At 42.8% G+C, this 15,573-nt stretch overlaps 1 protein-coding gene across 4 annotated transcripts in view; it reads right to left on the bottom strand.

Annotated features, from left to right (window-relative positions):
* Window positions 1-1,656: 1,656 nt before the first annotated feature.
* The window catches only part of LOC118410101 (rho-associated protein kinase 1-like), a 55,992-nt gene continuing 42,075 nt past the window's right edge, over window positions 1,657-15,573 (bottom strand). Inside the window, exons 41-48 of one of the 4 annotated variants that reach the window (XM_035811597.1) lie at window positions 13,504-13,666; window positions 13,011-13,089; window positions 11,760-11,961; window positions 10,845-10,910; window positions 10,401-10,533; window positions 7,536-7,628; window positions 5,794-6,018; window positions 4,850-4,987 (exon numbers count right to left, since the gene is read on the bottom strand). In XM_035811597.1, coding sequence (XP_035667490.1) covers window positions 5,823-6,018; window positions 7,536-7,628; window positions 10,401-10,533; window positions 10,845-10,910; window positions 11,760-11,961; window positions 13,011-13,089; window positions 13,504-13,666 — 932 coding nt within the window. In that variant the 3' untranslated portion in view covers window positions 4,850-4,987; window positions 5,794-5,822. The other 3 variants (XM_035811598.1, XM_035811600.1, XM_035811599.1) reach the window with 3 other exon arrangements.

Genomic DNA, 15,573 nt, shown 5'->3' with positions numbered 1-15,573 from the left:
GGTAGCGCTGTGAAAGCCCGTAGGTATTAAAGAATTGCCGGTGTGCGCTAATGAACTGGAGGGGGCTACACTCCTACTGCAGTAGCTGGAGAGCGGCGAGCTCCCGATGGTATTCTTACCTGGTTTGTATGTTGGTTGGTCGGCCTTGCCAGTGATGTCAACGGAACGATGTAATCAGGATAAATATGTGCAACAATCATGACCAATGGAACACGGGGCAATCATTCATTAATGTTATCAAAGGCTTCGCAACAGCATTGTCCTAAGGAACGTGGTTATTTTGTTTACGGGGTTGATAAAATAACCCAAGGAAAATGGAAGCGGGTAAATATTGGCTGAAGTCACAAATATTGACTTCTCCCCGAGCTATATCGAGGACGCTCGTGCACGTAAGTTAACATCCGATCTTATTCCTCTACACACAGGTGGTTTTATACAAGACTTTTTAGCGACGCAAGACTAATAAAACTCTTTTTCCAGTGGGTCATCTGTGAAAACCAATATGATGTATGTGTAGTAGATTCTTACACATGACGTCATCCTGTGCCACCTACATGCTTTGACTTTTCACCTGAAGCACAGCCCCTACCAGATTTAATTACATGGATGACATCCTCTTGAAACGTCTAAACTGATGCAAGGGTGTGTATAAAAAGAAAAGTTTGGCAAAAAAAATTCTAAGTATTCTAAAATCTAAGTGTTCATGAAGGTTGAACAACTGACTAAACAGAGTATGATAGACCAAATAGACTTCATTTTTGTTCTTTCACGTCTTCTTTGATTTTGGAATTTATACTTTGACACAGTATCCGTTTTCCAATATCAATTTGAATATACAGCAAATATGTGCTCATTTTACAGCTGTTACAAGCTTCAGTATGCTTGAAATAAATATTTGGAAACAGACAAAAACTGATGTGCACATAGATGTCATCCATATAATCCAATCAATACAGTCTTGTTACACCGGGTCTGATGGGGTTTAAAGGGGCATTCAAGTCCAGAAGGGAGTCCTGTTTTCCAATAGATAATGTGTCAATGAATACATAATCAGCCGAATTGTGTGGAATTCACCTTGGGATGAATTATGTGATGTGTGTTTTATAAAACAATAATTACACTCACTAAACCCATGCAGACCCTACCCATGCATTCCCTATACGCAGACACTTTGTTTATCGTACATATTTTCGGAATAAATGAGGTACGCTAAGCACACCGAGAAGGCAAATTGCTCATAAGATAGCAAAGAATACAAGAACAAGACGAGATTTCTTAGCGAACCTGAAATTAGTTTTGTAACCTTACCTAAAAGTTTTGCATTGTATTCAGCCATAGAATTAATTCAATTAGAGGGTACTTGGGGAGTTTAGTAGAAGACTGAATGCTTTTGAGGCATGTGGAGCAACTGGGTATTTTATCGTATAATGTGAAGTAGTATGCACTTGTCATTTCCTAAAATTAATATCTATCGGAAAATAACACTCCCGTGTGGAGTGGAATGCCCCTTTAAAGACAAGGATTCCAACTCACTTGCCTTGTCCAGTGACATAATTACATACCACTACAGGATAGCACACCACCCACCACAAACCTTATACTACTTTCATCAGGTTAGTAGTTTGTAGCACACAGGCACTGAGTAGTACACACAGGTGGTCTGTACATGGACATGGTCCAGTTTAATGTCAATAGGATCTCAATATAGTTTAACGTGTCGTAATACAGCATACAGAATGGTGGCGCTCCATGTTTCTGGCTGTTGTCATTTGCTACTGTCTCCATTTCTTCAGCTCTTCTACAAAATCAACACTTTCTACAATCATACAAAATGAAGAGACCCACCTATTCTTGTACTATCAAACATAAGCAATCTTATGCCCCAGCAGTTTTATAATAGTACATCACTAAGGCAAACAGCTGTACTAATATAGGTATTTTGCATAACAATGCATGGAAGCAAATATTAAAACTTTATATGCCTTTGCTTTCTACAATCGAACCCCTGATATACTGTGGCAAAAAGTAAGTTATTTTATCATACATACTTTCACTAGGCAAGTTTACAGCTAGTTCACCAGAAACAACAAATGTTAAATACAAAAATTTTTGAGATTGATAATATAATTTAAATACAGGATCTAGCTTTTTGTCTTGGTGCTGCATTTCTACAGTAGGTACATAACCCTACGGCTGTCTAGTTGTAATCAGTACATATAGTAACTCCGTGTGACTGTAATAAGTAATGGCATAACAGATAGGGTCACACAATGAGATATCCTGGACAATATAGTGTGCATAGATCTTCTGACGTAACAGTAGCAATATACATGTACATATTCCTGCCACCAAGTGCAGATGCGGTGATCGTACAAGCTGTCGGCACTCTAAACAGAAGGTTGGGCAATTTCCAAGTCCCTAACTAACTTCTGAACCTAATGGTGGAAAGATGCCTTTATTTCTGCACCCCAGTAAGGGTTATCTAGCACCTATGGGTAGTACAATACTGCAATACTGACTGGAAAGCTAAACACTAGCAATACCTTACAAGGTAGCCCATACTAACTTTGCTTCTTGATGGCATTCATGTAGATGTACCAGTGAGTCATTCCCTGGCAGGCAGCTACATCAACCAAAACAAACTTTTACCTACATTAATTAACGCTCTGCTTAAGAATGGCAAGTTTTGTCATGTGGGATGTACACTGCTCTTACACATTCAAGTAGAAACTAATCGATAACGCAAAGGTCTGTAATTTTGAGACCAGCTTTGGAGTTTTGAACAGTTTGTGTCCTTGGCAAAAATCCAGATCTCTCCACTGTGAGCATTGCACATTTTGAAGGGAAAATCTAACATCAAACACATTAACGTTCTGCATTTCTCTCTTTAGTAATTGGCACCTGACAAGGCATGACATGTCTCCGCTATTTAGCCTCTCAAGTTGATGAGGTCTTGCTTACTTGCTTGAGGGGGGCAAATCTGCTTTTAAAACAACTGACATTCAGACGTAAATGATTTCATGTAGATTCTAAATCTAAAATGAAGTGAAAGGGATGTCCCACTCTCATGGTAACAAGAAGTGGTGATGTGTCTTGGATATGACTCTGTGCAAAACTGGAGCCATGGGTGGAGAGTGGGAGGCTGTGGACCCCTGCAGTGACAGGAGGATGGAGTCCTAGTGCTGGGGAGATTCGGGTTAAAGACATGGATAGGCAGGTAAAGGCTCTGCCTTCCAGGAATGGGGCAGAATCTTCAAGGATGTAGAAATTCCCTCCACCCACCGGCAAGTACATCCACATGCAAGATTAGCTGTTAAGTGAGAGAAGGGGACAGCATTAGAAACAACATGCACCAAACAAACACCCCTACTACATCATGGTAGCTCCCTGTTAAAGGCAGGGACCATAAAGTACTACAAGGTAAGGTCCAAGGCACTCGGGGGTAAGTACTGGGCCATGCACAAGTCCAGGCCTCCTGTATATCCTGGCAGAAACTGTGGTGGAAACATTTTGGGGATGTGGCAGGCTGGCAACAAACAGGTGAACATGCACATAGGAACATAGGAATAAACACAGGTAAAGCGGGTCACAACTCAGCACAATCCTGTGGAACTGGAGAGAGGGGGACACACGGCATGAACATAACATGGTTTGTAGCAGTGCAATGTGCAAGTTGGAAAACAGTGCAGTTAACATGAAGAAGTAAAACAGTTCGTAACATGCACACTGCAAAAATCAGTACAACTGCCACGTGCAAGAACCAAGACAAAAAAAAAAGCTGGGCACTCTGAGATGCTTTTTGATAGATGGCAAAGTAGTTTCATGGGAAGGGATCAAACTTTAACGAAAGCAATTTTAGAAGATACCTTTCAAACATACGGTTGGTGGAAAGTTCTGCCTTGCCAAGACGTTTTGTTATCGCTGTCACAACTTCAACAGACTGCATCCTATTTCTTTCATCTACTAACTGTTTCTATACCATGTCCTTCAAGTTATCTCAGCAAAACTATGATTTTCTCAGTCTAAGTACATCTAATCTTTAAAAAAAGTACCAGGTACACATTGCCATCTTGTCTTTCCTTTCCTCTACTTCCCTTACAGACATGTAAAAAAGATCTATTTGTAGATTTTACATTACAAAATTCTTTGTTTGGCCTACTTGTCTTCTCTGCTCTGACCTTTACATTGTAGATACCACTGTCGCACATCTTTCTTCAGCTAACTCCTAAAACTCCTAACATATCTCAAACTTTGATTTCCAGCACATAAACTATGTTTATAGAACCTACATACATACATACATGTAATTGCTTTATACTCAAAGTATTTCCTTTCTTTGATCTTTGAATAAGTTTGTTTATCATCATCTCTGTTTTCCAGAACGGTCCAGTTATTGCTTGCAATTGTTTGTTTTATTGATTACTGAAAGACAGCAAATCAGCTCCAGTTGCAAGGAAGGCCTTTTAATGTCTAATTTGAATTGTGATTTGCGAAATCAATAGCAGCCTCTGTGAAGGCATTGCAGCTGTGGTATGATGGATATGATTACATTTGACTACCTGACAAATTTGTCTTGTGAAATTACTGTATTACAATTACAAATTGTAACTGAATCTAAAACAAAACAAGGCTGGGAGAGGCAGTGACTAGATAGCCTGAGTGAAACAAAACTGTAACTGATTTGTGTCCTGAACAAAATGTGTTTAGCTACCTCCAAGATGAACTTTGAGGGGTGCTCAAAACAGAACAGTGTTTTGCCAAATGTTGGCTGACCAATGGGTGCAGTTACGGCTGACTCATCAACTGGAGGGCATATCAGGAGAAGAACTTGTGCCAAGAGTGTCTATGACTCTCTTTGGTTTCCTTGGAAACTTCCTTGGGGATGGGGCTGGGGGGGACGGGCGGGAGGGTAGAGCTTTGTCCTGGGGGCTCGAGAAACGGGGAGGGGGAGGGACTGGGAGTAGGGCTGTCCTCCATCTCTGGTGACCTGGAAGAGAGGGGGAGGGGGGCAAGAAGCAACACATTTCAGCACAAACATGTATAGCAACAGTGAGACTCCTGGGCAAATAAAAGGTCTGCGTTAGAAAACTCTTATCAAGCAGGTCATGTCAAGGGATGGACCAGGTCACCATGGAAGGAAAAAGTCTCAAATTCAAAACAAAGCCCATGTAGCTGCACAATTTCCAGACAGAAAGCACATGGCTTTTGAACACTTTTCCAAAGACACTGGCTGGTCCATCCCTTACATGTGTACAGCGTGAAGGAAATCTTTTACAACATACAAGCCACAAAAGCAAGTCGAGCAAATATCATTCCTGTAATACAAGAAAATACACAATCTTATACATGACAATATACATGTCAAAAAATACAAAAAATGCATGTGTCCCTCATGTCAATTTGCATGGCATAATTATGAATTATTTCAAGAGTGTCCACTCATGTATATAAAGCATAGGGACTATTTTAGATGAGAAACAAAGACAGATAGACTATCTGCTAATGCCAAATCAGTTACATGTATCAAGAACCATTGTATCTACATGGTATTGTTGTTCTGTAGCTTCCCTGTGATTTTATTTCTCATCTAGTAAAATGGGCCCAGGGGAACACACAGGTATATGTACCTGGAATAAAAGTTTTTCTTTTTACATTGCAAGCATTGGTACAGCTATACTCACTTATCCTCCAAACTGGTGTCTCAAAGAAAATCAAGCCAAGAGCAAACTGAAAGACAGGCATTAGACAAGAGGCAAATCAAGAGAAGTGGGAGAAAAGAGGACGACAGCTTACCAAAAAGAGGAAGGAGGAGGTAGCCTTGGCTAAGGGTTTGGGGGTGGCTTGTGGATGCGGAATGTGACCTTCTGTGGCATACATGTGGTATCCCCGGGGACCGAGCGAGATCGCTCCACTCTCACAGGGATTGCCCTGGGGGTGACGCGGGTCGTGCTGCCACCGTTCGGGTGGACCTGCACCACCCGGACTCGCTGGCCCTCGCCGCGGGGCCCGGGCCCGGCACTGGGGGAGGGCGATGAGGGGGGAGGTGACGTGAGGAAGATCCGGTGGCGAGAGGGAGAAGAAGGAGATGTTACTGAGGGCGTGCCATGCTGATGGTGGTGAGACTGGTCTGGACGTGGAGACAACACAACACGGGCGGGGGGAGAAGCGTGGACACCGGACGGGAAACGGATGGACACAGGGGACGGACGCTGGGAGTTAGGTGGCGGGGAGCAGACCATGATCCTTGGGGGAGGAGGAGTAGAAGACCGCGAGCCTGCTGCAGAGACTGGTGGGGAGAAAACAAATCTTGATCTGACTGGGGATGAAGACCGTTGACCTTGACGTGCCAGAGGACGGGGGTGGGAAGAGAAGATGCGGGACTGGGGACCTTGGAAGGAGGTGTACCGAACGTGGGGGGAATGACAATACGAGCATTGCCCTGGGACTGGACGGGTGAGGATGTCTGCGAGGAATACGGGGGTGGGGGGGAGAAGAATACTCTGGACTGTTGTGAAGCAGGGGGACGTTCAGCAGACATGTAGGAGGGAGGGGGAGAGCCAGGGTAGGAGGGTGGGGGGGACATGGTGGTTGTTTCAGGGGAGGAAGGAGGGGAGGTGACAATGTAGTGGTAATGTCTGGGTGATGACCTTACTTCTGTGGTGGGAGGGGGGGTGAACGGAGGGGTGGTGATGATGACAGTGGACTGGGAAGACGGGGTCGGAGGTGGGGAGGTTGGTTCGGGTTGTACCGTTACTCGTGATGCCGAACCGCCCGGGGACATTTGATTGGCCACCCCCAGGGCAGACTGCAATGCCGCCTGCGACTGTGCCACGATTCTGTGTCTTACTCTTTCGGTCGTGCCATAGGCGACCACGCGGTGCGTGGTGCTGGGCCTGCCCGTGTTACTGGCAGGGTGGGGCTGTGAAGACGGAGGTGGTCTGGAGGGGGGAGGCTGCGTGACGGGAGGGGGTCTGGTGTGAGGGTGAGGAGACGTGAAGATTGTTGGCCTGACTTTTACCATAGGGATGGCCGCAGGCAGCTTGTCTCCTGGCAAGTGTATGGGAGAGCTGGGGAGGGGCAGAGAAACAGAGACGGGCAAGCAGGTGTCAGACAGGCGAGAACAGAGAGAGAGATGGAGACTCAAGAGACATCAAGTGGACTGTGCACACTTGTCTGTGGGGGACAAGTCAGCCACAGTCACACTTGATTTGAACAGAAAAAAGAATGGAACGGAAAGAAAGCAGCGGAAAACATTCACAAAAGCAAAAAGAAAGTTTACAAACTCACTGATAGTGAAAGGAAAATAAGTTGAAGAGATAAAGGTGAAGAGAATTGTTATTAGTATAAGACACAAACACCTTTGCCTGAACATGGACAGGGTATGCCTCAGAAGGCAGCCCCTTTTATCACAGACATTAAACAATCAACAAATCTTAGCCATTATTGTCAAACAGCTTTTCATTTCCTTTCCATGTTCAAGCAGAGGCAGTGCAAAAGTAGTGCTGTGTACTGTCCGTGCTGCGGTGACTGTTTACCTGGGTTTGCCTGGCTTCTTGGCAGCATTTTGCGTTGCAGCTTTGCCTGTCCTCCTGAAGGACGAGGAGCTCCCAACTGACCTCATCGACGCCCTGGGGGGAGAGGGCAGAGGTAGATCGTTAATGCATACAGTTCACATTCATGGAGTTAACACTCTGTACCCTGAGGCAAACATCTGCCTCAGTTCAACAGCGGGATACTGGCACAATCTATTGGCTAACACAACATCAAAATACATCTAATACATCACCAATTCTATAACACCACAGGATCTGGCACATCAAAAAGTGTACACAAGCCTAAGTCACCACACTTCTAGTCAAGTACAACAGTACATACAACAAGACAAACTTCACAACTACTTCAGCTACCTGGGCTGGGAAGGATGGCCTGGTGCACCTGTAAGACTTAAACAGGGCTCGAAATACCACCTGCATATGCAGGTTAGTGCAGGTAAAATTGGAGCTGTGCAGGTATTTCTGGTGTCTACCTGCACCTAACCTGCACTGGTGTATGTACTGAAGTTTATACATAAATGTCCTATGATGTAGGTGGATTGTTATTAGCTGCATTGATAAAGTATGAAAGAAAAAATAGCAATGCACGGTTCCTGAACAATTTTAGTATGATTCATAATTCTTAAGTTCAGAGTGGTGCAGGTAAAATTTATTTGGTGCAGGTAATTTTCAATGTTACCTGCACCAGCGCAGGTATGCAGAAAAAGTATTTCGAGCCCTGCTTAAGGCTAGTGTAACAAATGTGAATGATGAATGAAGCACACACAAAAGCAGAGCTTGTACAAGCCAAGTATATATTGATGATCTGAAGCAGAGAGGATCAACTAAGCCAGCACAGCACATTGTGATTGGATACATGTATGCCTATGGAGGGATGACAAAATTATACAAAATGTACCTATGGAGTGATGTGCAAATGGGGAATATCTCCTGGATACATGTATGGGGGTTGGTGAAGGGCTCGAAACTAAAGTATGGAAAAGACAATTTGCACCTGCCAGAAGAAACAACTTGTTGACCTAATATCATACAAAAGAAGTGAAGTTATTCACTGTCTTAGTTTAATACACCAAAGAAGAAACTCCTTAATGGCATACTGTCCTGTGTGCAAGATCCTGAAAATTACATCTATTCTCCACTATGCTGGTGTAAAAAGTGGTACCATTGTACGTTTATTCTTGCCCCACCTGGCCATACAAGTGGAGACTGACAGTAGACTTTATCACCAGTTAGTTTCGAGCCCTGAGCTACAAAATTACACTTAGGACTTGACATCTACTACACTACGTTTAGAGGAGAAGCGTGCTGAATTAAATCATCTGGCAGATTTGGGCTGATTACACCGGTGGGCGTCACACCACAACTGTGCACGGCTAAAACAGAGTTACCTTGGTTTACGTGATGTGATACGGCATGCACTGAAGATACGGCAGGCTGCAGTCCACAACCCGCCATGATCCAACTTGTTTACTACACAATCTTTGGATTTGGCTCATGGCAACTCAATTCTACCTGAGAGGACATGCTGCTTGCAAAGGGAATCTTTTTTATTCTTGTAGTAAATGCAACAGTTTTCTACGAGCATTTTATTCTCTGTATTTATGGTATATGTGCTTTTTACTTGAGGATAACACTGATAAGGTAATGTTAGTTTGATGGCCATGTATATTCTGCATTGAGATGTTTCAGTCTCTTCAGGTACATGTAGCTCTGTTTATATTCATCTTTAAGTTAAATAGTATAAGGTAATCCTCTTACTTGCTATCATTGATTGAAAGACCTGCATTTTAGACTCACATTTGCCTTGGCACAATTAAATACACTGATGTCCAATATTGATGGATTGTATGCAATACTCTACAAAGTCTTCCTAAACAAGTGGAAAAATCTTAAGTTTAATATAGATCACTGAAAAAAGAGAGAGAAAAAAAGTATGTATTTGCCTGACTTCTGCACAACTTAAAGTAAATAAGATTAAATTGGACTGTAACTTACTATGCCAAAGTTATGCTGGTTACAATGTACCATAGAGTACTGAAGGACTTTGAGGTTTTGAATATAATGAATATTGCATTGAAGCCAAAGACAATCAACAAGAAGATAAAACTACATGTATACCAGTTTCAAGTTGCAAAATCAATAACTTATCCCTCAACTGGAACTATCTCTATTTTGATCAGTCACTTGACCTAGACTTTATACATGGCTGTCCAAAGGACCAAGAGAGAGCATTTGTCAAGCTCTGCTTCAACGATTAGATGTCTCATTGTTAGGATCTCAAACTGCAGTGACTTTTTTCTCAGATGTTATCGACACATCTGAAAATGTCCGCTGTCTCAGTAGTTTTCTGCAGGAAAGACAGGTAAGAAAAGGTCTTCTCCATACAGAGTGTCTTCACAATATTCCTTCATGCTTACATGTACATGGTGTGAAGAAAATGCTCTTTCTTGGTGAAATGTGGCAACCTTAGTCATCAGATATCACACTGATTAATCAAACTAATTTGAAAGTTATCCGTGGCCACTCACTCCCACCACAGAAAGGGCATTTCCTCACTTTGGATCAAACACCTTGACACATTTTGTACAACATGGATGACTGTGAAGCATACAAGCCATTAGCATGAATATGTAAACTACATGAGTTATCTGTATGGAGATTTTTGTCATTAAAAAGCAAATATGCATGTATAAACATGGTGGACCTACCAATAGTGATGGGAAAAATTTTGAATAGCATGGTTTGAAAATGCAGATCTCTCCTCCTCACAGACACCTTGGTAGCCGAAACTTGTCCCCTTTAAAGAAATTTCTGCTAGCTAAAAGAAGAGACAGTACAATGCTGTACCTGATCCCCCCCTCCCGGGGGTCTATAGGGGGTTTGGAGATCTTCTTGCCCAGCCTGTTGACCCACAGCGACTGCTCCTCTGGTGTGGTCGCCAGAACAAGCAGGTCTTTTGCTGCATGGATGTCAAAGTTCACTGCAGAACACAAGCATATTTTTTAGGACAAACCAAACGGTTCTGCACATGTATGACATGCACAGTGTCCACAAAATACAAAGGATACTCATCCTCACTACATAACTTTACACAAAGCCTTTTATATACAGCTACATATAGGACAAGTTAGTCCAGATATGAACAGGGTGGGAAATAAATAAAAGTTACAGAGAGTTCCTGTCCTAACGATGTATATAGGGCAGTTCAGTTTTCAAAATATGAAATTTAAAAAAAAACATGTGAGGTCCTTATATACTGAGAGGATGGAGAAGTTGAGGTTGAAGTCTAACCTTTACAGGGGGCCACAGTTTCCTCATGCCTGTCAAGATGGTCCTTGTGACATTTGATGTGACATCCTGGAAAAAGACATGGACAAATCACATTCAGCAGCAAGTACAATTGTACTACAGTAAAAATGTAATCCAGGCTATTTATCAACCTCAATACAGTCAAACAAAAACGTATATACCATACATTTGACAAAAGCTCCACAAATAAACGGACTGGGAGGTAGGAAAGGGACTCCATGGAAATGTTTGTTCTTGCATCATAACTCATACATAATGTATGGTGGAAAAACTTGGTTATTAGAATATCCAAGCAGATAGTGAGAGTGATAACGATCCAGTTGAGCTCACTGAAGAGTTATTCTTCCACTGGTCATGAGAAAGAAGGGGATCCGCCAGTCAATCCGCCATGCAACTTGATGGTGGTCCAATGTAGTTCAGGGTCTAAAACTTGAAGATTTTTTTCCTGGTCAAATGGGTAGAAATCCTGGCAGTTTTGAGGTGGGTGTGACAGGGGAGGGTTCCTACTTTCTGATTAGGGCCAAAAAGTTGAGTTTTTGTGGTTGTTAGGGGGTATAAAGATGGGACTTTCTTTGTCCTAGCACATGGCCTCCTCACTGGAGTTATGTAACACCAGTTTTTACAGGATCCTTGAAAAGGAAAATTCTTATAGCTCTTTTTGACAAGAGCACTGTACATGAACAGTGTACCACAGTTTAACATCCGATTTTATAGACTGCGCCAATTTCTGGTAGGACGCATTTCGTGTGAGCAACACAGCTAGATTCGAACTCATGGCTTCTAGTTCCAGAGCCACTAACCACTGGATTACGTCCCATGCTAGATTTATGTTAAGAGATTCTACCACAATTTTATATTCCTCCACCTAGAAACAAATGTAAAACATGTCCAACTCACTTCTACACTCCAGCGCAGGGGGTGGTCTGAACATGTGCCACAGGGGTTTGGGGCAGACCTCGCAGGTGGTGGGCTTGTGGAAGTGCACCAGGACGAACTCGTGGCCCTTGTGGATGGTCACCCCCGGCCCCCCCTGCAGGGGCAGGATTTCCTGCTGCGTCTCGTCCATCTTTTTACTCTCCCCCTCACCTGCGTACAAGATCTGGCAGAAAAAGACAAGGTTTCTTGTAAACTGAGCACACTTTCATTGTCCAGTGTTTTGCTGGAATGTTAAAAATTTGGTCTGAAAAGTGTTTTAAAGGCATACTACGGGATTTTTGAACAAAACAAAAAGTAGCTTTTCCTACTTTTTCTTTACATTGTTAGCTCAATCAACCCTATAGCATTGCATACCAATATTCATTGAGAGATGCTGCGACATCAATGCACCACATAAGCATGATGTATAAAAATTGTGATCTTCCAAGAAACAGATGGGCACAGGCTGGTTACTGCCTCTGTGTGTTGTTGTTTCTTGCTTATCAGCCTGGCTTCCCAGTGGGGGGCCAGTTGACAGTTCCTCTGAGTACAGTAGACTAGCTTTCTGTACAAGGTTTCTTGCAGTTTTGAAGGGAATATGACCTTAGCTTGTTGATATCCTACAAAATAGACTAATAAGTTCATGATTATATGCTATTTTAGAATGATTAGATATAGGTGTTTCCAAAGAAGATCTCCATTGTGTTCTTTATCTGCAGTCTGCCATGCATGTGCTAACTGATTACCCCACCCCGGGGGACCTACCAGTGGCAAGCAAGACCTGGAGGGTCTAACTTGAGGGGACACAAGGTTACAGGGTGCCTAGAGCGGAATGTTTGTAGGCTAATCCTTTACGTTGCAAACGTGAAATAATGACACAAAAGTGTCAAAAAGTGACAAAAAGTAGTAGTAAATCTGATATTTCTTAATTCTAGAATATTTCAAATTTGAGCGCAAAAAACTGCGTAGTATACCTTTAAGGCATTAATCCCATGTTTTGAAACAGAAAAATGCATACCTCACTATTGGTGCTTGAGCATTACTACATTGTAAGTCTTACTGAATTTGACGGAACATGTCATTGGGAAGAAGAAGACATATAAAAACGTGTGCAAGTACAACAATGTCTATATCAGTTTTCCTGTTCATACCATCCAGGGCTTGAAAAGCATCAGGACAGACGAACATGTTTCAACCAAGTACTTGTTAGATAATTGGTTATGAGACACTGACCTGGAATATTCTAGGGATATCTTTGGCGTCAGCTCGGATGACATCACCTTGTGTTACTGGTCGTACATGGAACAGTTTACTGCCGAGAAGGAAAAAACTTTCCATTTCCGAATCCAAAAACACAAAACACTTTCCAGCACAACATGTCTTATGTGGAATTGCTAATATAACTTTGAATAACAGCAAACCTTAACATCCGCTAATGGGAAAATATTCTATGCAACGACAAACTTAACATATATTGTGTCACATGCAGTCTGACAACTGTGTCTATGTTATCAGCATTCCTCTGTTGTGCTTGAGGACTTCAGCAAGAGGATAGGACCAAAATATGTAAGACAGCATCAAGAATCAAAATTTCAGTTACTTAGAAGGGTTTGCAGCAAAATTCCTAATTACTTGAGTGTTCATATGCCTGACTTCTACAGGGGTTTTAAGCAAAATACAAAACTACTTCTATATCTATACGTCTGACTTCTAACAAATGACTCACTCTAAATCCAGCACCAGACAAGGTGCAGCTGACACCTTGTCGTTCTCATCGTTGTAGAAGAGAATCTTCCTGGTGCTGACCACCACGTACTGCTTCTTCCACCCGTATCTCTTGATGTTCTGCTTGTTGGGAACGGCCAGCCAACCTTCCAGTCTGTTCACCTCTACAGGAGGGGCAGACCAATGACAACAGTCACTTTAACTGACAAATAATGGCTTTCGTCCAGGATTAGTACTTACTTTTTGGCCGCCTCCAATATACAAAGTCTCATGCTGAAATGCCTGCAGTTATCTACACAACAAAGGCCATGGTAAGTATCACCTTGGTCAATATTCAGTTAAGCTCTGTTTTTAGAAGGAATAATAAAAACTGTTACAATTATATCCTTACTGGTCCGACTACTGGCACATAATCCTACAAATGATACATCAGCAATACACTGAATCATCTACTACCAGTATTACTACCAGTGCTTTCTGCAAAGTGCCTCATGGTGTCTATGTTTCACCTGTAGTGGCAACCTGTCTTTACCTGGATGGTCAAAGGAAGACAATGTTGATGATCCATCTTCTGGTTCAGTGATGAGATTGTTGATCACATGTTTGTGTGTCTACTTGATTCACCACATTCTTCTACACCTATTTATATATTTATTCATCCATTTCACACTTACCTTTCAGTCACATTCACACCCCCAATAAAACATGGGTTCTTAGGCCCACTTTACATTACGCTTTTCGCGTTAGCGGTAAATTTCCCGTTATCGGGACGCCGCTATCGGCACCTCTTTAGACACACCGCCCGGAAATCTGACAGGACACCCGCGGCGCGCGGTGGAATGTAAAATCTTGGTGAAAGTCTACCCGCATGACCCGTAAAGATCGCAGTTCTTTTTAGCTGCACGTTGTTATATTGAATAAACGTTAATTTTTTGTTTGCGTACCGCTACCAAGTGATTGAAAATTCAAATACGTGACTTGCATGAGAAATACAAGTCCCGACTACGTTGTTGTTTCGCTGACACTTCCGGTAACTTCGACCACAAAATTTTCGATAAAAAAGCACTTAAAAACCCTTTCAAAGCGAACTGTTTGATAGAAGATCCCTTTCTTTCAGTGATGACCTACTAAATTATGGCTACGTACTGAAATAACCGTGAATATACGCACAATTCCTGCAGGTATAATAACTACCTCGTACGTAAAAACTCAAGCTGCCAGCAGTTCATGTGGCGGGAATTTCCCCACCAATGTCATAGCAACGGCCACCACTGTCATAGCAACGGCCAATCGGAGACGCGTAATGGGATTACTTCATACAAAATTTGCAGAGATAGCGGCTTCTGGTTTCGGTACAACGTAACGATGTATTGCAGGAGAAAATATTCGGAATCGAACTTGTATATTTTTTTACAGGTCTTCCACGAAAATTGTGCAAAAGTAGGTCGTCCAAAAATGTGAGAATGGGACTATTTTTCGCTGACATCCCGCCTGCTTTGAAGGTTGACTGCAGAGTGCAGGCAGACCCGATTGACGTAACAGCCTGCGTAGGTGGCCATTACGGAAAAGGCAGGCCGTGAAAACTATTTTTTCTGCGTAGTTCGGGTTGATTTTTGGGTTGACATTCATTCTTCTAGTATATAAAAAAGTAACTATCAGTATCGGGAGACTGTTTTCTTATCGCTGTATTCTTACCCAGCGTTATGAACATGATCGCTGCTGGCAATTTTCCTCCAATGTTTTGCAAATCTGTACTGACCATTTTCGCGCCATATGCTAATAAGCGCGCGCTTTATGCTAAACGTCTAAACCCTGACTCCCGCTAACGCGAGCCCGACGTGTTCTCTTTATACGCAGTTTGGCGTTGACGGGGACTCCCGCTGAGCCTACGGCCGTACGCTTCGGAGTGGACGGGAGAAAATTTGGCGTTAGCGGGACTACGTTAACGGGAACTCTCTTTACACGGGGCTCCCGCTAACGCAGCCCCGCTAACGCCAGTCCCGCTAACGCGAAAAACGTAATGTAAAGTGGGCCTAACTATGACACAGCTGTATAAGGAGTGCAAACACTG

This window comes from Branchiostoma floridae, chromosome 2 (genome assembly GCF_000003815.2).
Source record: "Branchiostoma floridae strain S238N-H82 chromosome 2, Bfl_VNyyK, whole genome shotgun sequence".
Lineage (NCBI taxonomy): Eukaryota > Metazoa > Chordata > Leptocardii > Amphioxiformes > Branchiostomatidae > Branchiostoma > Branchiostoma floridae.
Note: the sequence above shows the minus strand (reverse complement) of the source record. Positions and strands in the feature narration are given on the sequence as shown.